This window comes from Hypomesus transpacificus, chromosome 18 (genome assembly GCF_021917145.1).
Source record: "Hypomesus transpacificus isolate Combined female chromosome 18, fHypTra1, whole genome shotgun sequence".
Lineage (NCBI taxonomy): Eukaryota > Metazoa > Chordata > Actinopteri > Osmeriformes > Osmeridae > Hypomesus > Hypomesus transpacificus.
The window spans coordinates 6,085,214-6,107,662 of record NC_061077.1 but is presented as its reverse complement, the minus strand read 5'-3'; the positions used below and the strand labels follow the sequence as shown (position 1 = coordinate 6,107,662).

General features: G+C 40.9%; 3 protein-coding genes and 2 non-coding genes across 7 annotated transcripts; all 5 read left to right on the top strand.

The window, feature by feature from the left end:
* Nucleotides 1-1,657: 1,657 nt before the first annotated feature.
* prim1 (DNA primase subunit 1) lies at nt 1,658-4,805 on the top strand. The gene is made up of 13 exons (XM_047040173.1): nt 1,658-1,886; nt 2,143-2,300; nt 2,512-2,618; nt 2,705-2,778; nt 2,867-3,003; nt 3,165-3,223; nt 3,317-3,426; nt 3,528-3,619; nt 3,707-3,839; nt 3,950-4,019; nt 4,132-4,238; nt 4,414-4,512; nt 4,605-4,805. The coding sequence occupies exons 1-13, from the start codon at nt 1,778-1,780 to the stop codon at nt 4,622-4,624; spliced, it is 1,275 nt and encodes a 424-aa protein (XP_046896129.1). The 5' UTR covers nt 1,658-1,777; the 3' UTR covers nt 4,625-4,805.
* A 125-nt stretch (nt 4,806-4,930) lies between these two features.
* LOC124480451 (nascent polypeptide-associated complex subunit alpha) lies at nt 4,931-15,049 on the top strand. 3 transcript variants are annotated; one of them, XM_047039779.1, is made up of 9 exons: nt 4,935-5,037; nt 6,221-6,296; nt 7,466-8,212; nt 11,538-11,623; nt 11,967-12,044; nt 12,562-12,708; nt 14,260-14,388; nt 14,552-14,674; nt 14,927-15,049. In XM_047039779.1, the coding sequence occupies exons 2-9, from the start codon at nt 6,227-6,229 to the stop codon at nt 14,939-14,941; spliced, it is 1,395 nt and encodes a 464-aa protein (XP_046895735.1). In that variant the 5' UTR covers nt 4,935-5,037; nt 6,221-6,226; the 3' UTR covers nt 14,942-15,049. The 3 variants fall into 3 exon arrangements, with proteins under 3 accessions (XP_046895734.1, XP_046895735.1, XP_046895736.1); XM_047039780.1 differs by lacking the exon at nt 7,466-8,212 and having other exon boundaries at nt 4,939-5,037; XM_047039778.1 differs by lacking the exons at nt 7,466-8,212; nt 11,967-12,044; nt 12,562-12,708; ... (1 more) ...; nt 14,552-14,674; nt 14,927-15,049 and having other exon boundaries at nt 4,931-5,037; nt 9,228-11,552.
* Nucleotides 11,770-11,843, top strand: LOC124481287. Its single transcript, XR_006957636.1, has one exon. It is a non-coding gene; the product is annotated as a small nucleolar RNA SNORD59 (small nucleolar RNA).
* LOC124481288 lies at nt 14,786-14,859 on the top strand. The gene has a single exon (XR_006957637.1). It is a non-coding gene; the product is annotated as a small nucleolar RNA SNORD59 (small nucleolar RNA).
* Nucleotides 15,050-15,660: 611 nt separating the features above from the next.
* ptges3b (prostaglandin E synthase 3b (cytosolic)) lies at nt 15,661-22,056 on the top strand. The gene is made up of 8 exons (XM_047040601.1): nt 15,661-15,845; nt 19,298-19,411; nt 19,538-19,607; nt 19,714-19,812; nt 19,886-19,975; nt 20,284-20,340; nt 20,442-20,469; nt 20,957-22,056. Coding segments are annotated over exons 1-8 (480 nt in total). The 5' UTR covers nt 15,661-15,843; the 3' UTR covers nt 20,977-22,056.
* The last annotated feature ends 393 nt before the right edge of the window (nt 22,057-22,449 follow it).

Sequence of the window (22,449 nt, the reverse complement as noted above, 5' to 3'; positions counted from 1 at the left end):
CCAAGGCTGAGGCAGGAAGTTTTCCAAACAATGGAGTCACACACACACACACACACCAGTATTTGGCTATGTAGTTCTGTTCCATCAGTCTGAAGGAAGGTCACACATCACATCATTTACATTAGCTTAGTTTTCATGGTGTAAATGAAACTTGACTTTTTATGTTGGCACCTTATAATTACGAGGAAAGTAAGAGGACAACAGTCAAAACATTACATTACATTACATTACATTTAGCAGACGCTCTTATCCAGAGCGACTTACAGTAAGTACAGGGCAAGGGCACAGGGCACAGGGCTCAGGGCACCCCCGAGGCAAGTAGGGTGAAGTGCCTTGCCCAAAGACACAGCGTCATTTGGCACGGCGGGGAATCGATCCGGCAACCTTCGGATTACTAGACCGACTCCCTCACCGCTCAGCCATCTGACTCCCCGAAAAAAAAACAGAGTGTTAACAGATGGGACAGTGTAGCCTTGAGTGCAGCCTCAAGGATGTAGGAGATGTCATTAAATTCCACCCTACTGTAAGTTTACCAAACGTTGATTCTTACCTACTCTTGACCTCAACATGATGTATTAGGGTAGCCAACCTTCCCTTCTGCCCCTTCCTCTTCCCCACCAGAAATGTGTTGCAATGAGACTCATATGAGGGTCTTAGAGTGAATCACTGGCGTTCTAACAGAAATAAATAAAAAGACTACAATATTCTTTACAGAAGCACCCTCACCATTATGTAGAGAGCTCTCACCACTGCACTGTGGAAAGTGGAACAAGTATTTGTGAGTGTCCACTCAATTTCTCTGCTTTCAATTAACAGCAGCATCACTTCAGTCAGGTGAGTCTGAGACTAGATGGCACAACAGAAGCAAAGGAGGCCACACATCCTGGATTTTTCAAAGGTTACAGTTAGTCATTTAGCAGACACTCTTATCCAGAGCGACATACAGTATGTACAGGGACATTCTCCCTGAGGCAAGTAGGGTGAAATGGACAAGGACACAATTTAATTTTTGGTACATCCAGGAATCGAACCATTAACCTTCAGATTACTAGCCCAAAACCCTAACCGCTCAGCCACCTGACTCCCCATGTTCTTTAAACACATTATGTTGCTTGTTGAATTATGAAGTGCCCCTGAGAGACATGAGTCAGTCTGCTAACAGGGGCACATCTTCGCTGATTCCTTTGGAGAAACTGCAGTGCGGTGGTCGTGAAGGAGGTGGTGTGTACAGAGAGGCATCTCATTGATATTCATTTAGCGCTCCACAACAGCAAATTACAGTTATATTGCCCTCCAGTGGTTTCAAAGTGAAGGTGCAAACTGGCAGCAATAAACAATAAAACCTGCACAAGGACAGGCTACATATATCACTTTATTATAAATGTTATCTTCTTACGATGGGGTAAGGTACAGTATGCCTATATGAAGAGTGATCACTTTCTAAATATAATGACATGGGAAAATGTAACGATGGTGCAGTGATGGATAACAAAACTACATATCCCATGAATACATGTTCACAACAACTTTTGGGTTTTCCGGTTGATAGCACCATCGTTTTATAACACATGTTACGCCAGATGGACGGAGTTAAGCGTTTTGAACTAGTTCTGTAGGTCAAAGCTAACGAATCCGCCTTCCGGGATTGTTGTACTTTACAAAACGAAATGCCTATTTACAGATTTTGGCGCGTTCACTCAGCGGTGTGGTAGTTTTATGTGTCAAAGCAGCCAGATCAACTTTAAAATAGATTTTCATATATTTTACATTTCTAGCAATGCTGTCCTCAGATTACGACCCAGCATCGCTGCCAGATTTATTGCCTTTGTATTACAGGCGACTTTTCCCATATTATCAATACTACCGGTGGTTGAACTATGGAGGAGGTGAGCTGGTTGGATAGCAAGCTAAGACAACAACTGATGTTAGCTAATATTTAACTATCACCTTTACAATAATAATATAAAATGGCTTTAAGTTGTTGTTTTTTTATTAAAGATGCCCGTATCAAAAGATTTAACTATGAAATCATTAGCTATTTAACCTTCTTGCTACTATTTTGGAACTCAAAGCTATATGAATCACTTAGTTAGCTGTCATCGGTAACGTCTAATGTTGTTATTTGTGCCCTGCTTCTCACAGTGACAAAGAACTACTTCCAGAACCGAGAGTTTAGCTTCACCCTGAAGGATGACATTTACGTTCGATACCAGTCTTTTAGTAGTCAGCACGAGTTAGAGAAAGAGATGCAGAAGATCAACCCCTTCAAGATTGATATCGGGGCTGTCTACAGTCACAGAGTGAGGCTTTGTTATTGTTAGAATGTTTTTTTTCTAGCCCCTCTATCATTGATTATGGTGATTATGCTAGTGTTGATCAGGTCTAAATGATGAAAAAGTACATGTTTCTAAATAGAAGAGAATGGGGTAGAGGCTTGGGATTTGTCAGTGATTGTTTTGGCTGTCTTCCTTTTTTTTCCATAATTGCAGGTTATTTTTTTGTCACTTACAGCCCAATCAGCACAACACTGTGAAGTCTGGAACCTTCCAGGCTCTGGAGAAAGAGTTGGTGTTTGATATTGATATGACAGACTATGATGATGTCAGAAGCTGCTGCAGGTATCTAAACTACAGCCACACAAAAAAATCCTTAAGCTTATCTGGATGCAGAGGTTTTGCCCAATGTTTTGTTCTGCTGTTTTCAGTGCTGCAGACATCTGCCCAAAATGCTGGACTCTGATGACTATTGCCATCCGTATCCTGGACAGGGCCCTTCGAGGTGAATTAGGAAAACTAAAGTTTGTAGATGAGGAATAGGTCCTGTAGCAGGTTGACTAATGGCAAATGGCAATACTATTCTATTCCAGACGACTTTGGTTTCCAGCACTGCCTGTGGGTTTACTCTGGCAGAAGAGGGGTGCATTGTTGGGTGTGTGACGAGGCAGCCAGAAAGCTCTCTGTGGCAGCACGCTCTGCTGTTGCAGAGTACCTCAGCCTTGTGAAGGTAATGTGACATATTAATACAACATTGTTCCACACTCATCAAATTAAAACACCGAAAGTAAAAAGCCTTCGCACCCAATAAGAAATATTGAAAGAGAGATTTCTGATAATAAAATGCTGGTGGGAAATATTTTCTATTGGAAAATAATTTGCTTTTTGCAGGGTGGGGAAGAGACAGCAAGGAAAGTGGTGCTGACAGACCCAATTCATCCTTTCATCAAGTAAGACATGCAACATTTTCTTGCACCTTAATAAGCCATGGAGCTTGAGCTTAGTTTTGTATATGTCACATAAATATTCTCTGTACCTACCAGAGAGGCCCTGACAGTGGTGACGCAGTACTTCCCTCAGTATGCTCTAAAGGACCAGGACATAATGAGCATCAAGGAGACTACTGACAAAGTGCTCTCCCTTGTCCCTGAAGATATCCTTTTTCTTTTGAATAGTCTTGCCAGGACACACACTCAGCATTATTATAAGGCCTTGTTACAATAAAATGTCCATGTCCTTAACCATATACTTAACATATCAGGAAGGAGTTGCTGCAGTACTTTCAAAGTGAGAAAAATCCTGAGAAGCGCTGGGACAGGCTCAAGATTCTAGCTGAACAAAAACGTGTAAGTGATGTGTCAGTAAAAACGAAGCCATGTTAAAGCTCACAATATTCGGCATGTTGGCTGACCACTTATTTATTATTCACCCAGGGAACTACTAAGAAAGGCCACTACTTTGAAATGGAGATTATGCTGCAGTATTGCTACCCACGACTTGATGTTAATGTCAGTAAAGGAGTGAACCACTTACTAAAGAGCCCCTTCAGTGTCCACCCCAAAACAGGTTGAGACAGCTCTCCTAGCTATGCATGGTTACACACACAAAAAAAGACATTTTATATTCCTTTCTATCAAACATGTAACTCTTTGCATACATTTTCTGGACCCCATTAGGGCGAATCTCTGTTCCTATTGACCTGAGAGAACTGAATGAGTTTGATCCCTTTGATGTGCCCACTATCAGGTATGTTTTCAGTCAGTTTGTCACTTCTTTGTCCTGCTTCCATTCTGCCCAAGTCTGGTTGATACTATGTGAGCCATACTCATCAGTGGTATTATTACCCTTGCTGTTCCAGTCTAATCTGTGAGGAGCTTGATCGGCCCTGGACAGCAGAGGAAGATGAGGAAGATGCCAAGGAGAAAGAGAACGAGAAAGAGGCAGGAGAGCGACGGAAGTTGAGAGGTAACAAGCAAGAACCCCACCTTTGATGATACACTATATGTAGCTTAATCTGTCCTTTCAAGCTTTTCAACGTGTATTGTTGCATTGTTACTAAACAATGTATATTTAGTCATATTTTCCATGATTTGTTTTAGGCAACGAAAACGCATTATGATATATTTTTCATTTGCTACAGACTACAAACGTACAAGCTTGGCTAAGTATGTGAAACTGTTTGATCAGTTTGTGGAAAGCATGGCGCGCTCTCGGAAAGGCGAGCTTCTGAAAAAGATTGGTACGTAAAATACAATTTTTAAATCCTGTTGTAAAGATCACATTAAGATGTGAACAAGTTAATGACAATACTACATTTCTTTTTTCTCACAGATATGCAAAAGGACTTTTAAGTCTACAGATGTTGTATGTGTGATGTAATTAAATGTCCACAGTTTGATATTGCTCATTGCATTTATATTAAAGGTATACATTCCCATACAGCTACTCATGCACATACAACATTCTGCATATTTGTATTTTTACTGTGCATATTTTTGTTTTCATTTCTTTAATAAAATACTTTCATACCTTTTTTATGTCTGTAATTTTCGTACAGTTTAACTACACTGGCTGCTTGTATTCACAGTGATACATTTATTATTCACATTCGTGCTTGATTTTGTTAGTGGAAAAAGATGCAACCCCTAAATACTAACAAGCTCAAACACAACCCGGAACCAGAAGTAAAGCTAGTCTGATATCACCGCGAGACAGAGGTCAGAAATCCCTCTTACAGCCATCTTGGAAATAGTGTCCTGACTCGGTGAGTGTCTCTGCTTGTAATCTAACTTCATCCTACAAATTGTCTATGATATAACTTCCAACAACATATATTTTATGGTTCGTTAGAAAAATGGATTTGTATTTATGTAAATATTACACATTTTTGTTTGCTCTACAATAAAATACCCACTGTAAATGTTCCTCATCGCTAGTTCAAAATGGGGGGGGGGGGGGGGGGGGGCGGGGGGGACATGGCGCTAGCAAACTCAGGCCGACTTGGTTAGAGTTTATATGGATATTAATGGTCGAGAACCAACTTGACAGATGAGTTATCAGCCTCCTGGAGTGCATGAGAAATATTCCGGCTGGGCACACTTAATTTGTTATTAGTTCATGCTGATTGTGCTGTCAGTGTAGTTCCTATTAGCTGGCTAGCTAGAGTTGGCGAAAAAGGAAGGAATCTTCTTTGTCAGCTATCCTGGCTAGATTGACAGCGCACCGTCAGGTTTCAGGACATAGTAGCGTGCTACTTTTGTGGGGTGTTGACAGAACTCAATAATGTTAGTTGATAAATGGGAGTTAGTTATCACCACGATACTTGTGTTTTGAAAATAGTTGCTAGCATGCCTGGTTCAGTAGCTTTAAGCTTTGACTGGGCAGCCAGTAAGCATTTACAGCACAAATGTGTTGCGAGCCTGCCTGCTTTCGCTGTTTAGTCAAGTTAAATAGCTTGACTCGATGGGTTTGAACTGTATTATACTTTTTTAAACTTGTATAATCCACTGTCCTGCAACCAATCCTATTATCTAAAATGGCTACTGAGAAATACAAACGAGAACGTTAGTCAGCAATCTGCCTTCTTGGCTAGTCGGACACGTGAATTGGGGCAGGCATGTGCACAATAAGGTTAGTTAGCCGATAGCAAGATGGTATCTAGTACTTTGCCATACAATTGCTATAGGAATGTGTTTCAACAAGTAAACTCGGGCGGGGCCATGTACTCTATACTTGATACCCTTTTAACGTCAACATTTTCAATGAATGGTGACATTTCAGCACAAGGATATTGCCATTTTGACTAAATAAAAAAAGATTATGAACCAATTTCATTTAATACGGTTTGTGGTTCAAGGGATCTTGGTTCGTGACTCACATTATTAGTTCAAGTTAACATTAATGGTCAACTTCCAAAGTAACCATGTTATTCCTTTATCTCCTTTCAGACAAAAATGCCCGGCGAAGCCACAGAGACAGTTCCAGTCACCGAGCAGGAGATGCAGCAGCCTCAAGTAGAAACTGGTACGTATAATAGTTATTTCCCACTTGCATGTTAATATACTAAACAACCCAAGTAAATGGGGTCCTGGAACTCAAAATACTACACTGGATATATTGATACATTATAGGTCTATTATTATTCCATTATTAGAATAACCATACAAAATCCAATGGTGACAAAAAAATACATATATTCTTTTCTTCCTGTGGGTCAACTGAGTGTTGCCCTGGTTCCCCTTTTTGAGTATTTATGAGAAATGTGTTGGGTTTATTTTAAAATGAGTTGACTTATCTCAAATCCTTTTATATTGTGGGTGGATAGGATAAGGGACTAAATGTGTCCTTCAAAAATAAGAATTCTTTCCACTGTTAAGAAAAGGGTTAACCTGGACCCCAGTTTACACAAACAAACTCACAACAGCCTGTTGAATGTAACTGCACAGACAACTGTGTTGTATAACACACATGGGTAATGCACGGGTATTTGTAGTCTTGCACACTAAGACTGAACATTGCAGTGAAACAAACCCCGCACGAAAACATTTAAATTAATGAGCAATCTTGTCAAAAAGGCGTGGCACTGATCATTATCATGGTAAAACATGTATTTTGGTTTTGTTTATTTCATGCACATTGTTTTCATTGACCATGTTAAAGTAGCCATCAGTATTATAACACTTCTTTATTTCTTTGTTAGAGACTTTGGCTCATGTTAAATCACAATTTAGTCTGTAGTATTGAATGCTACCCTTCCTTCAAGAGGGTTTTACTCACTTGGGGTCTGAAAGTTGTATATTCCCACTGTCGATCTTATACACATAAACACTGCATGATATCTGGGAAATGGGCACAAGTTTCGTGTGTGCGCACACAACACACCTATTCTTGGTTTTCTTTCAAATGGTGAATGTAAAGCTGATGTCTGCATCCCTGACCAACATCACTCATACATTGGTTCAATTGAAATATGGTAATCACAACCCTAATGTTTTTGTTTTTAACAAATAATTTTGGACCTGAGCTTCTATGAAGGCCTATTGTGCCATGTCCATATCTTAAAGGGTTCCGTTCAGTAGCCCTGCCTCTGTACAGTAACTTCCCCCTTTCCTCTACACACACACCATCGCAATGACTACATCACTCCCTGCTGCTCCTCCTCTTGCTCCTCCTTTCCATCCTATCTACTCCAGGGGTGTTGAGTCCCTCTGTTCCCCCTGAGATGGCTGTTTCTGAAGTCACCAAGGCAGCCACTTTGGAGAATCCAATGCCTGCAGAAGGCTCCATGGAGATTGAGATACAACCAGTGCAAGAAGTTCCCATAAGCCAGCTTAACGGTGTAGCTTTAGTTGAAGGTACTGTGCAGGCTGAAGTGTCATTACCTTCAGATGAAGCTTCTATACCACAAGTGACCACTGACCAAGTTGAAGCTGCCACACCTGCTCAAGAAGAAGCAGCTGTTCAAGAACCATCAGCCATCAGTGAGGATTCAGCTGTTCAAGACCAACAAGATGCAGCCATAGAGCCTGTTGTACAAGAGGAACCTGAGCTAGCTGCAGGAGAACCTGCTATTCATGACCCCGTGGTGGTGGCCAAAGATGCTCCTGTCCAAGAACCAGTGCCAATTGTGGAAGAGGTTGCTGACACAGTGGATGGCACGGCACGAGTTGCCCCAGAGGTCACTTCCGAGCCTGCGGTTAATATTATCAATGAAGATTTGAAGATGGTTAGCCTGTCTACAAATGAAGCTGATGATGCCAAACCAAGCTTTGAAGTGGTTAGATCGGACACTGTTGCAACTGAACCGGAATCGCTGCCTGCTGATATGACTGGGGTGACCAGTCTTGAGAAAGAGCCAATTACTTTGCTCTCTGAAGCCATCCAGACAAAGGTGATGTCTAATCGTGCAGGCCCATCCCTCACCACCCGGCACCTGTCAGGTGGGTTCATTTGTGTGGAAAGTTAAGCTGCTTTTCCATTTCCAACCCAGCTTCCTCTCAGATCTTTGGTTCCACATGCTTGCAACAATAAGGCCTTTTCTTCCGTTTCCACTGGTACTTAAACTGGTAACAACACTCATATGATGAATCAATGGTAAATGCTTATTTTAAGCATAATCTATATTTTAAATTTGGTTTGTTTAAAACTTGCGGTCTCTTTTTGAATACGGTTTAACTCTTGTTATTTCTTGAAGCAGGCCAGTCCGTTTTGTACTGAATGTTAAAAAAATATCTCACGTCCATCAACCTGTCTTTTTTGCTAGTTTGTAATCATTGTCTTATGACTGTTGCATTTTTCTCACTGTCTTCCTTATCAATGTATTTGGATCTCTATGAAACAATTCAATTATCCAATTTTGTATAATGAGGAGGCTATACTGTAACGTGCATGTTGCGTGTTTGTTTTCTGGAAAGGATTGATCCAACATTTCTCAACTGCACACTTCTCTTGCAATGTGTTTACTACTTATAGATTTAATTAAACATATCTTGTCATTATATACTAAGTTTACTTGAAGTTAATAAGGTTTGATTATTTGGTTTTGAGCTTGAAATGGTTCGTATGTGCTCTTGGTATACTAGCAATAATTAAGGTTTGAGGGTTACTTTTTTGAGGGTCACTGGTCTATGAACTGTCTCAAACGTCAGTAGTGCCACGCTATATCAATGCAGATTGCCATGCATTTTGCCGTTTACCCCCTTTGCACCGAGTGAGTCCTCAGATTTGACCATGGGTTGTTAACTTTGGAGTAACACTAAATTGAGTGTGGAACTGTGCTTGAATTGTTTTTTCGAGTTGACTGACGGTTCTAATGGATTTGCTTGGACACTTGATAGTGTGGTGTGGTGTTCACTTTTTCTTAATCATGATGAGGCAAAACTGCTTCAGATGTTAACACGCATGGATCCACCTTTCACTAAATTCCGCACTCATAAAAACATTTGTTTCGTTCAGCCACACCTCCTGCCCCTGAAAGTGTGGCTGCCTCCGCTCAGGCTGCTGCTGGCCCATCTAAGGCCAAAGGCAAAGAGGCAAAGGGTGGACCAGGTTCTTCTGCCCCAAAGGCTGTCCCTGGCAGAAGAAAACGATCCTCGATGTCTGCCTCCTCATCATCTCCCACCTCCCCCAAGTCCACTTCATCCTCCACTCCACGATCTCCCTTAGCCTCCTCACCCGGAGGCTTTGCATCTAGCCCAAGCAATCGTGCTGCCCCCAAGGTTGTAAAGGCTGGCAAACAAGGAAAGGTTAAAGGAGAGCCATTCAAACCCTCTCGTGATTTGCCAGTCCCAGCTGAGGCTCCTGTTCCAGAACCAGTTGTAGCTGACCCTGTTGAGTGTAAATCTATCCCACCAGCAGAGGCCAAGCCTGTTGAGCCAAAAACTGAACCTATTGAGGCCAAAGTGACCCCAGTTGCGCTTGAACCTGCCCTCGTTTCTGTCCCTGCTGAGCCTGCAGCCCCCAAACCCATCCCGCCCAAGCCTGTTGCAGCCCCTGTGGCTTTCAAAGTGACTTCTAAGCCTGCTGCTGCTGCACCTGTCTCATTTGCAGAAGCAGTTGCAAGAGGTTCCCCTAAACTTGCTCCTGAGGTGTCTGCAGTCAGCCCAGAGCCCAAATCAATTGAGGTTACAGAGATGGTTGAGGTGAAGGCATGTTTGGACCCTGTCCCAGCTCCAATTAGGCCTGCCCCCCAGGCTGCACCCTTACCTGCCTTGGATGATGACCTCCCTCCTCTTATTCCACCAGCAGAGCCTGTCAAAATGCCAGTGTTCCTACCCCCTGCTGTAGTAGAGTTCCCTAAGCTTGTAACAGCTCCTTCTAAACCGTCAGCAGTTGAGGTGGTTAACCAGCCAGCTGCACAACCAGCTCCCCCTAAACTTGCCTCAGTTGAGCCTGTTATTGAGCCTGCTGTTGTACCAGCTCTTGAACAGGCAGCTGTACCTACCCCTCCTCCCCCTGCTGAGGGTGCTGCTGAAAAGTCAGCTAAGGTACCTGCCCCAGCGGTTCCTAAACCTACCTCTGAGCCTGCTGCTGATAAGCCAGTTGCTGCTCCTGCACCAGCTGCAGTGCCTACTCCAGTGGTTCCTAAACCTACCCCTGTTAAGCCGGCTGCAGAGAAGCTAGATCCTGCTCCTGCACCAGCCCCTGAACCAGCTGCAGTTCCTACTCCAGTGGTTCCTAAACCTACCCCTGTTGAGCCTACTGCTGATGAGCCAGTTGCTGCTCCTGCACCAGCTGCAGTGCCTACTCCAGTGGTTCCTAAACCTACCCCTGTTAAGCCTGCTGCAGAGAAGCCAGTTGCTGCTCCTGCACCAGCCCCTGAACCAGATGCAGTGCCTACTCCAGTGGTTCCTAAACCTACCCCTGTTAAGCCTGCTGCTGATAAGCCAGTTGCTGCTCCTGAACCAGCTGCAGTGACTGCCCCAGCGGTCCCTAAACCCGTTGAAGTGGTTGTTGTACCTCCACCATCCCCCGTTTCAGCCCCAAAACCTGTAACAGTCCCTGCTAAAACTCCAACGAAGGTGGAGCCAGTGATCAAGAATGACAAGGGTATTTCTTCTCCTTTCTGTGTCCTGTGTCTCCTGTGTGGTTTCCCAACATTTTTGCTTTCTAGAAAACAATCAAATAGAGAATATTTGTCTCCATTAGCTCGGTTCAAACTGCTAACCTTAAGAACTGGCCTGTTTCAAAGATGACTTCTAGATTTTTAACTATTTATTGGTTTAATTAGTGCTCCCACATTTGAGGACCATTTCATACTATTTGGGATGGAACCACAAGGTCGTTGTTATATTTACCACTGCCAAAAAGGTTCAAGGAACAGAAAGACTACTTTTGTCTATTTAATATTTTTTTCCTTTTGAGGTTTTAATGCATTTTGAGCTTATTGTGCAACATGACAAACGTTAATAGTATATTTCCTAAAACATTAATACACATTTTTAATTGGGAGGTTCTTTATCTGTTTTTAAAGGGTTGATATAAAATATTTCCATTCATTTTCTTACATTTGCCTGCTAATGCATTCATTTTTATACGGATAGCAGGTTCTTTTGTTAACCCCATCCACATAACCGTTGTGTTTCAGTGCCTCAGATGACAAGTAAAACGATTACTATGCACATTCAAAATTTCTGTCTCCTCATCCAGGCCTCTTACATACTTGGTCCACTTAAAATAACAATTTGTCTCATAGGTTACCTCAAGATATGTGAAGTTGTCAACATGTGCTGTGGCTCATTGCTGTTTTTGTGGGGGGGCCTACAGGTTCTGGCACTGAATCGGACAGTGATGAGTCAGTACCAGATCTGGAGGAACAGGACTCTGCTCAGACACAGACGCAGCAGGCTCAGGTAACCACATTTGTGATATTGCAAGACCTGAAGGGGACAGCTCAAGTAAAGGAAATTAAAAATACTGGCTGAGGTCAAATACTCGCTGATACTGCCTTCACCTCCTGGATATTTGAGAATTACCTAGTAATGTTAAGACCCTTGACTCTTCAATGATGAATAACACAGTGACTTTCGTTCTTCTGAGTCTACTGAAGCCAATCTTTCTGTCCTGAGAAGAGAAAAGGTCTAAAGTGAAATGCCTGACAAGTATTTAGCAATAAAAACGATCAGGTCCTGACCTTTGACTGCATGCTGTGGGTTATTTTATATTGTGGAGGTTTTAATGTTTTCTTTTCTACAGCTTGCTGCTGCTGCAGAGATAGATGAAGAACCAGTAAGCAAAGCCAAACAGAGCCGTAGTGAAAAGAAGGCACGAAAGGTAACAAGTGATTTTCCTTTCAGTTACCTAGCCATCCTAAAATGTATTTCCTTACTTGCATCTGTTGTAATGTACGATGCTTACCTATTTGAAAGAAATGTGGGGGAACAATACTATGCTGATCATAACCATAGCAGTTATTAAGAGGGCTTGAACCATTTGGTCGCATATCTTCCCCAAATCTTATCTGTGCGACCTCAAAATATATTTGGGAGCATTTGTGCGAGTGCAAATAATCGTTATGGTGCAACCTGTTTTAATTTCTTTACAAAACTCGCAGTCAAAATTTGAAGTGCTGTAAAGGCGATATAGAAATGTGTGGTTGGTGCTCCTACATTTTTGCTGGTGCTCCTAACTTTTTTTAATTAAGGAGCACCATTGCTACCAGGTAAAAAACATAATTTCAAGTCCTGAATTAAGGTTCTCTTTAAAATCAAACAGATGTTTGGGGTCCTTTCCTTGCTTTTAATACATGAACATGACTTGTACAACTTTTTTTTCTTTCCCTGCCTTTCAGGCTATGTCTAAATTGGGTCTGAGGCAGGTAACGGGAGTCACCAGGGTTACCATTCGCAAGTCAAAGAACATCCTGTTCGTCATCACCAAACCAGACGTGTACAAGAGTCCTGCATCAGACACCTATATTGTCTTTGGTGAAGCTAAGGTAAGATTCAAACTAGGGATGGGCATAATTAATCGACGATCGATTATCGATCGTTAAGAATTTAGTCGATAACATTATTTGTTCATCGATAAAACTAATGCGTGTTCTGTTGCGTAGTGTGAGTCTTGAAGGATTGCAATGGATTTCACTATGTGGCAGCAATTAAACATTTTACCAAATGAAGCCAATGTTTGGAAAAAAAACGCCACAGGCCCACTCAGTTACCGGCGAGTTTCCATGTAGCTATTTCAAAAGTAAATATGAAGAGGTCACGGCGAAGTGTAGCGTGAGACCATATAGACTAAAAAATTACTTTGTTCACTGCCAACACTGCAAAGCTGAGTATAAATACAACTCCTCCACGACTCAAATGATCCATGATGTACCACTTGAAGAACGTACATCCGACCCTGGTTAGTGGCGGTGCATCCTGCTCTTGGTGCTAGCACGGAGGAGCTGCGATGCACAACGAGCAGAGAAAATTACCCAACGGATCTGTAAGTCCATCGAGATGGATATGCTACCCTTAAGTATTGTTGAGGGCAAAGGTTTTTATGAAGCTTTGTTAATTAGCCGGAAAAAAACGAGGGTCAGTTGAGTTTGAACACAGCTTCTAGCTGTCGGCTCCGCTTCTAGGAGTTACAGAAATAGTTGTTTTTGTTGTAATACCTAGTAAGGGGTCCCATTATCGTCCACCTAGTTCTCGACGCTCGTTAGCAATGTTACCAAAATGTCGTTATAATACAAATTAAAAACGTTAGGCCTATGTCACAGCATTATACTTTAATATATAGATACACACCTATATTATAACATTCCGGTATTGAAATCCAATCCGGATATGCCTAGAAATGTTAATTTCCTGATTTTAGCAGTTAGCCAGGGGGTCCCATTATCGTCCACCCAACCACTTTCAATGGAGAATTGTCAGTTTGACGCTGCGGAAGGCAGATGCTACACATACAGTTTGAGAGCGTATTTACATACTCAAATCTCGAAGTAAGAAGCTGTAATTTGGTGTGCAGCAATATAAGATGTGTACATATCGATGAGTTACTTTCTTTCGTTGCTGCTGCATATCTTCTTTAAGAAATTAACGGAAGAAACGGTTGTGGACGATAATGGGGCCCCGAACGTTGGAGATTTAGAGTGGACGATAATAGGGCCCTTTACACTACAGATCTCGATGCGGAAACACGCTGTGTTTTTTCTATTTTCACTGCATTTTAATATAGCCTATAAATTGTGAATTTTAATATAAAAATGTTAATGATTAATCGAAAATCGATCGTTAATTCTCCCGACGATCGATTAAGACAATTTAGTCGAATGTCCATCCCTAATTCAAACAGTGAACTTTCAATGGTCTTAATTATGTTTAATGTCTCACTCTGGTCAATAACTAACAGCAGTTTTTTTTCTTCTCTGGGATAACATTTGAAGATGCAACTTTCTATTTAATGTGCTGTTTTTTTGACAGCCTGGTCCAGTTGCTTTTTATGTCAAATGAATTATTTGGTATAACTCATTATCCTGTTCTTTGTGCCTTAGATTGAAGATCTGTCTCAGCAAGCCCAGCTAGCCGCTGCAGAGAAGTTCAAGGTACAAGGAGAAGCCGTGTCAAACATCCAGGAAAACACACAGACGCCCACTGTACAGGAGGAGAGCGAAGAGGAGGAGGTTAGAGACGATGGGGGGGGCTCTCTTAACTGTGTCTTCATATCTTGTTAACTCTTGATGATACATACTGTTCTCGTCGTATATTCCACTTTCCAAAACAAATTGGAATCAATCAAATCTCATCAATCCACGTTCTGTATTTGAACTGTGCTCTTCTGAATAGGTTGACGAGACTGGGGTTGAGGTGAAGGACATTGAACTCGTGATGTCACAAGCCAATGTGTCGCGGGCAAAGGCTGTACGCGCTCTGAAAAACAACAACAACGACATTGTCAATGCTATTATGGTAAGGTTGTGTTTATATAAATATATATTCTGTGTTACACACACATACACCATCTGTGAGTTTGCCAGTCTAAACTCAAATGATCAGTTCAGACTATATTGAATTATGCTCTCTTCTATGATGATTGATACAGTGACTTTCGTTCTTCTGAGTCCAATGAAGCCAACCTTTCTGTCCTGAGAAGAGAAACCTTTTTCAAAGTCAAAAAGCTTGTGCTTGTACAAAAATTTACATTTGTTTTTGTTTTCACAGGAATTGACGATGTAAGAGCACATGGGAGGAGAAGGGGTTTATGAAAGGTTGCTGATTTAATCTACACTTGTTTGTACAATTTATACCCAAAATGGAAATAAAGTTGTGGCTTGATGAATTGAATTTAGTGTCTCTTTGAATTTTGGGGTGTATGAAATTGAATGCACGTTCATTTGGTGTTAACAAAACTCAACACGTTCTTTTGGAATTTAAGTAAAATAAGTTGGGAAAACTGAAGAGCTATTTAGGCAGTCCCAGTTTTCATTCTGTGGGACCGAAGATGAGTCTGGTACAACAGATCTAGATAACATGCACAGACATAAATGAAGGTGTCAATATGTTCAGGTAGCTAATATATCAAAACAATATAATTTAAGTTATATTTACGTAACTATAAACAAAAGAATGTTTTGATAGACATGTTTTTTTGCATAGGATGTTTTGCGTAGCATTTCACTATTCTGTAAGATTTATTTCAGTAAATTCCTTGTTTGTCAACTTATCAAATAAAGGTGATTCTGATTCTAAGGGTGACTTGTCTTCTGAGGACTGGGAAGAGTAATATTTCAAAGAAAACACAAATCAAGTAATTTTCTGAGGCTGCAGAGTTGTCAGTTACATGCGCGAAGCGAAGGAAAGGACAGAGCCTTTCTTCCCGTCATCACATCAATCGCAGCTGTGGTGAATCTAGAAACGTCTGTGCGCGCGATAGTTGCGTCAGCGTCATTCATACGAGTCACTACCGCGACCCAGTACTAAACGAGTGTAAAACAGGCATTGAAAGGGCAGCAGTGCAGTGTGCGGGCATATTGTTTATTTACTTCTATTTTACTTCAGCCAATTGAAACGAAAGGGACAGTTATTCCCAACATATCTATTATCAAGGAGAAGGAGATCTCGCATCCACATATCAAGTCATGTAAGTTTGAAAAGAATGGCGAGCGCGTGTCCGCAGAGAATAGCTAGCTAGCCAACTAGCTAAATAATAGCATGCTGCTAGTGAAAACAGCATAAGGAGGCCGAGACTAGTATTGCCCGATACAAACATTCTGTATTAGTACTGCATAGATCAAAATGTGTCATTTTACGCAGGTCTAATACAGTTGGATTAAAATATATGTATGTTTCCCATATGAGTAGGCATGTTGGCTAAACAAAATTCGGCATCCCCTAAATATGCACGTGTTGGTCCTTTCATGAAACGGCCCCTTCCAGAAAAGTCGGAGCTGCTTTGACGTGCAAATAGCCATAGCATACTGTTTCACTTGCGAGTTGGCAATCTAACGTACCAACCCTCCGAATGCTAACTTGGGTATTACCAGTGCGCAGTGGCGGGAGGACTGGCGATTTAGCTTGCTTACGGATGTAATTTACACGTAGAGGAACTGCAAGTAGCTAGGAGAAATGTAACGATGAATTTAGTTTTGAATATATTTTAGTGGACTTGTGGTCGAGTACAATTAAACGGAAACATCGTTTTGTTAACTTGACACCAAATGTCGATACTTCATGATGCTACTAGCCACTGCATGCTAGTTAGCTCGGAAGATGACATACATACTGCTTGCTAACTTGCTAGCTAAGTGCACCGCATGTATCGTTAATTTCAATTTTCTAATATGACCAATTCATGAACCTATATAGCTAGCAGTACAGTACTAGTGAATCGGTCACGTTAGTTATACAAAGTATTTATCCATCTACTTGGATGTCTAGATAAAAGCTTTTGATGGGCATCAACGTTTGCGAGTTAATACATAATTGAATCATTGAATGAGGGGGGCATGATGTGTGGGTCAGTTCCAAACGAAACTTGTACATTATAATATTAGGGTGAGTATGTTGTCTACTGTATCACCGTGTATGAGATTGGGGTTTTTGACTGTTAGAAACAGATTGTGGAAAGATTTCAACAAGGTCTTGACAACGCTCATCAGAATCGTCAGCCTTGCGGTGTGATCTGCCATCAAATAAACTACTCTTTGCTGCTGCTTATCAGGAGCTTCCAAACATATTTCATTAACGGTGCGTGTCCACTACAGCGATGCGAGCGACACGATGTTTTCCATTCATTTTTCAAGGAGCCAGGCGAATCGATTTCGTTGTGCATTGTGGGTAGCGACGCGATTCGAGTTGAGATGTTCACAACTTTATGTAAATGAGGAGCGATTTTCGCGAGCGATGGCCAATTGGCTTGTTGTGTTTCTTGTAACATAGCAACCGTTGGTAAACATTTCTAGTTTTCAGTTTCAAGGTGGAGGACAAACTGATCATACCAAGTTCTGTTTGATACTTCTCTGTGTTCGTATAAATATGTTAAAGGTCCCATGGCATGCTGTGTTTGGGTGCTTTTATATAGGCCCTAGTGGTCCCCTAGTACTGTATCTGAAGTCTCTTTCCAGAAATTTAGCCTTGGTGAAGAATTACAGCCACTACGAGCAGTCCCACAAGGAGCTTTCCTTAGGACGTGCCATTTCTGTGTCTGTAGCTTTAAATGCTATTAGGAGGAGAAAGGCGGGGATAACTGCCATGCTTCGGTTGTTTGCAAGCCATGATGTCTCTCAAAGAAAAGCCAATATCGCGCTAGCACAGTTGTAGCTCATTTTCTCATTGGTGGGCCAAATTCTATGGGAGGGCAAAGCTGAGAAAGTGGAGGTAACCTTTCCTCTTATGACGACTTAAGAGGAACTTTTTCAAATCGGCGCGTTTACGTCTTCTTTTTCTCAAAGGCGGAAAAGAATACTCAGAGCTTGGTTACACTTATCAACATTTCTAACCACTGGGGGACCACAGCCAGGCTACGGGAACTCGTATTAATGTTAAATAACCTCCTAAAGTGACATTTTCATGTCATGGGACAAAAAAATTAGGCATGGCGCATTGTCGCCGATGTTGCTGGTGCTCCTGGTGGGGTTTTTGTGCTTTTAAATTCTGTCTCGTAACAAAACGTAACTGTGTTAGCTAGATAGTCCTGTCGTCGGTGGAACGATACACAACTGGTTATCCTGAGTGCCCGGTGGCATACTGTAATATTTGATCTTTCACCCTGAATAAAATATGCTACATATAGCTAGTGCATTGGATTTCTTGCATCATGTGTGTAACAGTTGTCATCGATATTGTGAGACTGCGTTGCACGCGTCTGATCGCGTACTGTAACATTTAATCTTTCACTGATTAAAATACAGCCAGAACTAGTGTATACAGTAGATAACATAATGCTACATCTAGCCAGCGTATCAGATTTTTGCTTATTCTGTGTAAAAGTTGTATTTTTATCAATATTGAGAGAAAGCCAACTCTGCATACTTTGCCATGACGTTATACAAACTACAACAGTGACTTTAAGGAACTACAACTCTGCATTCATCTGTCTGACACGCCCCCGAGCAAGGTGCACTGTGGGAAGGCAAGCGATTTGCGTCGCTCTAGTGGACACGCACCATAAGCCACTAGGTGCGTTCGACATGACCCGACTTCATGCGGCGCTGCAGGGGCTGACTTGAAAAAGTGCATTCTGGTTAGACTTTTTGTCCGACTTGAGACGGCGCCGAGGACACGTCACTGTGACGTCGCGATCAAAGTAGCGTGAGATTGATTCGAGAATTGCCGGCAGTGTAGCCGAGCGCATTTTCTCAAGAGCAACTGCACGGGTTCAAGTGACGACACAGCAATTTCATGATTGGCCAGACTCACACACGACAACTTTGAAGCGTGTTTTGGAATATTTGGACACCTTCAGTTTCGCCAACGCTCAAAGTTTAATTGAATTAAAAATGTGTTGAAGAAAGGCTTTTAGTCAGCCTCTTCACTACCAGAAAGACTAAGTTAAATTATAAATAAAGTAAGCAAACAGCACTTGATGGCATCGCCATGACTGACATCAATGCAGCAAACCACGAGAAGCTGGAATGTCCAACTTCACAGAGCCGTTTTCAACTCCTCCTCGACTGCAAGCGGCTACTCTCGCCGGTCGTTTCATGCAGCCGCAGTCCATGTCGAACGCACCTAATGTGACAAGCTGGTAGAAAATGGACCATGTGGCAACTGGATACACCTTCCTTTTGATGACCATTGTGCCACAGATTACTGTAGTATCTGTGTGACCCACCTGTCTTATAGGTGGTTCCCCTGTGTTCCCCTGTCACCCACTGAGATGTTGCCATCGTTTTTGCCGTTTGTTTTGTCATGAGGCCTTATAAAACTAAAATGATTGAGCACAGTACAACTTGATATAACTTTGTTACAAACATCTGTTGTTTGATGACACAGATTTATTTATATTCTTGAAAATTGAACGAAAATCTACGTACGCACACAATCTATATAAATATATATTTTATAGATATAACAACTCTTCTCTATTCACAGGCATCCAGCAACAGCCAAGTGGTACGACAGGCGGGATTATGTTTTCATTGAGTTTTGTGTCGCAGACAGCAGGGATGTAAAAGTCAATTTTGACAAGACAAAGTTTGGTTTCAGGTGAGTGAGTTTGCCATGCTGTCAGCATTTTAAAGCTGCAGCCATGAACTGATATGCGAATACAAAAATCGACAACAAATATACAACTTCCTCCCTTTTTTTTTATATATCTTTGTTCCTCTACAGTTGTTTTGGGGGAACTGACAACGTCAAACATGACAATGAAGTAGACCTTTTTGAAGCTATCGATCAAAATGTAAGTTTTTCCACGTATGTGCCTGCATTTTCTTTCATGCCCTGCCAAATGCATTGGATGCTGTGATCAGAAGTTCCTTTCTCATGTGATTCTCTATCACACACAGGAGTCCAAACATAAACGGACAGATCGATCTGTGTTGTGCTGTTTACGAAAAGCAGATCCAGGAAAGGCGTGGCCACGGCTAACGAAAGATAAAGCTAAGGTCAGTCCTGATTTCTTGTAGTTTAAATCCTACCAAAAACTACTTGTGCTGCCTCTTTAACTTGTCTCCACAGGTAACCTGGCTGAGTGTGGACTTCAACAACTGGAAAGACTGGGAGGATGATTCAGATGAGGAGCTTGGCAACTTTGACCGTTTCTCAGAGGTAGGCAGGAAATGGTTGTAACAATTATTACCTTATCTTGTTTATTTTGTAAAAAAAATAAATAAAATAAAATAAATAAAAAATATTGGTCATTGTTGGTCGTACAGGTTCAGAACAAATAAAGCTGGAACACAATTCTCCCTGACTTAACACCTGTGGGAAATATCAGCTAATGGCCTTAAAAACACATTTGAGAGTGTCCAGAGCTTAGCGCTCTTTTCAGAACCCAAAAGGCCCATAGTTTATTCTAAGACCTTACATTCGGTTGTTACATGAGAAAGGAGCTTAAAGCAAACGATCTGTTTCAGATGATGAATACCATGGGAGGGGAGGATGACCTACCTGATTTAGACGGAGCTGATGATGTAAGAACATTTTTGAAAAAAATGTTTTATACCTTTTTTCATCAGTTATCATTCACAAATGAAAATGTTTCACTAAATGATTTTCTTGATTTCATGTTTAGGATGAGTCTGCAGATAGTGATGATGAAAGTAAGTAACCTTATCTGTTCCTGCTGAATACTTTATTGAGGTAATATGGTTACATGTAAACCAATAGCCACAATAAACCTTAAGAATGTGCAGATACTTGGTTGGGAATGTCCATTCACAATTAACTTATTCTGAATGACCAAATGTTGTGCATGTAAACATTCAGGCCCAGTTTCCCTGACATGGATTAAGTCTAGTCCTAGTAAGAAAACATTTCAATGAAGATTCCCATTGAAAACGTTTTTAGTCTAGGACTAGGCTAAATCCATGTCAGGGAAACTGGGCCTTGAACGTTTACTCAACAAGGGTCCACCAACTGAGAGCTATCCTTTTGTAAGTTAATCTGGGGTCATGCCCTTGCAACCAAAGCTACTAGTTAGTCACATAACCTTTTGCCCTAAATGACAAGTTTAAAAAAGTAGTAAATAGTCAACACATTTGCTGAATTTAATGATAATTCAAATTATTTTTTATTCTTCATTTTCAGAAATGCCAGATTTGGAATGAAATACTCTTTTTCGGGAAAGTGAATGCAGGAAGATTCATCAACAAACTATCTTGGTTGAAGCAGTGAAAAAAAAAACTGTAAAGATGAGTTGGTAGCCATATTTAAATCCATAGCCTCATGTTCAGAGTGCTCTCCAATCAGTCAACTGAACATTAATATGCATAGTGTTGTACAAAGCAGCTATCTCCGCTTCCATTTGCCGTGCTGCACTTTTGGCGTATTCTGTTTTACTATAAATTACAAGTAAGCACATTTGTTTTGGAACAACTGTACAGTCATCCTCAACCTAGCAATACATGTGAAGAAATTCAAAAAAGTATTGATATATATATAAAAAAAAAATGGGTTTACACCTACGTCCAAATTTTCTGTGTTTTAAAGTTGGTTTCTGTGTAATTCAAGGTAAAAGTTTGATCAATATTATTTTTGAAGACAAGCCAAGAATCAGTTGCATCTTGCAGTGGTTTCTCTTTTGAGCCTGTGTGTGTGGATAGTAATCTCAGCAAACAGTTAAGTTTTGTAATTCAGATGTTTCCCATTTTTCCTGTAAATCTGTTAAATTCTAAATGTGCCCGTATAAATGTTCATAATATCAAATCTGGAATTTCTGCAGATTAGACATCTCTGTATTTCCTCACAGCCCAATTTTATGACTATCCCTGGTCTAGGTTTTGTTCACACTTTTAAACGTGTTCAAGCAAGCATTCACATTGCATTGAACTCAAAGAAAATATTACCCCTTTCAATAACCAATGAAATTAAAGGAAGGCGTGAATATTTTCAGGTCCAAATATCCACATTCAAACATTTTGTTTGTCCTCAAATATTGCCTTCTATTCAAAGGTACAGTAGTTCAGTAGTTAATTCAAATACTTAGCCTAGCGGTGTCAGGGAAGATAAGGTTAACGTGTATAATGACCAAATTATATTTGCACTGTCAAGGAAATGTGATATGAGTTCTTGTTCTGTATTTCAACCTGACAGATTATCCCAGGCTGAATAACTTCAATTTGATGTTGAATTACAGTGGAAATTCTTTTTTATTGTCTACATCTTTCTAATAAACTGTCTAAAACTTGGGTGTGTATCAATCAGTTTATAACTGTGCATGATTATATGAATAGGGTTTTCTGTGCATTGTTATTTCTGTGCATCTTACTTGATTACATTTATCGACATGGATTGATAGACTGAAATACATTTGACGAAGTCATAATCCAAAATTGTATTTCAACTTGGTGTATGGTCACCATTTTCAGTTTACTTACAGTAGCCTACGAGCTAATAAATGTAATTGGGTAATCGAGAATTCAACAAATTATATTATTTGTATTATATTAAATTAAGCAAAATGCTCTTGCGTGAAATCGATATAGATACTGAAATGTGTTCATCGCCTGCCACCTTAGAATATGGTTTTACAAATTGTACACTGTAAATTATTTACGCGGAGCAAGGGAGCACTATGGAGG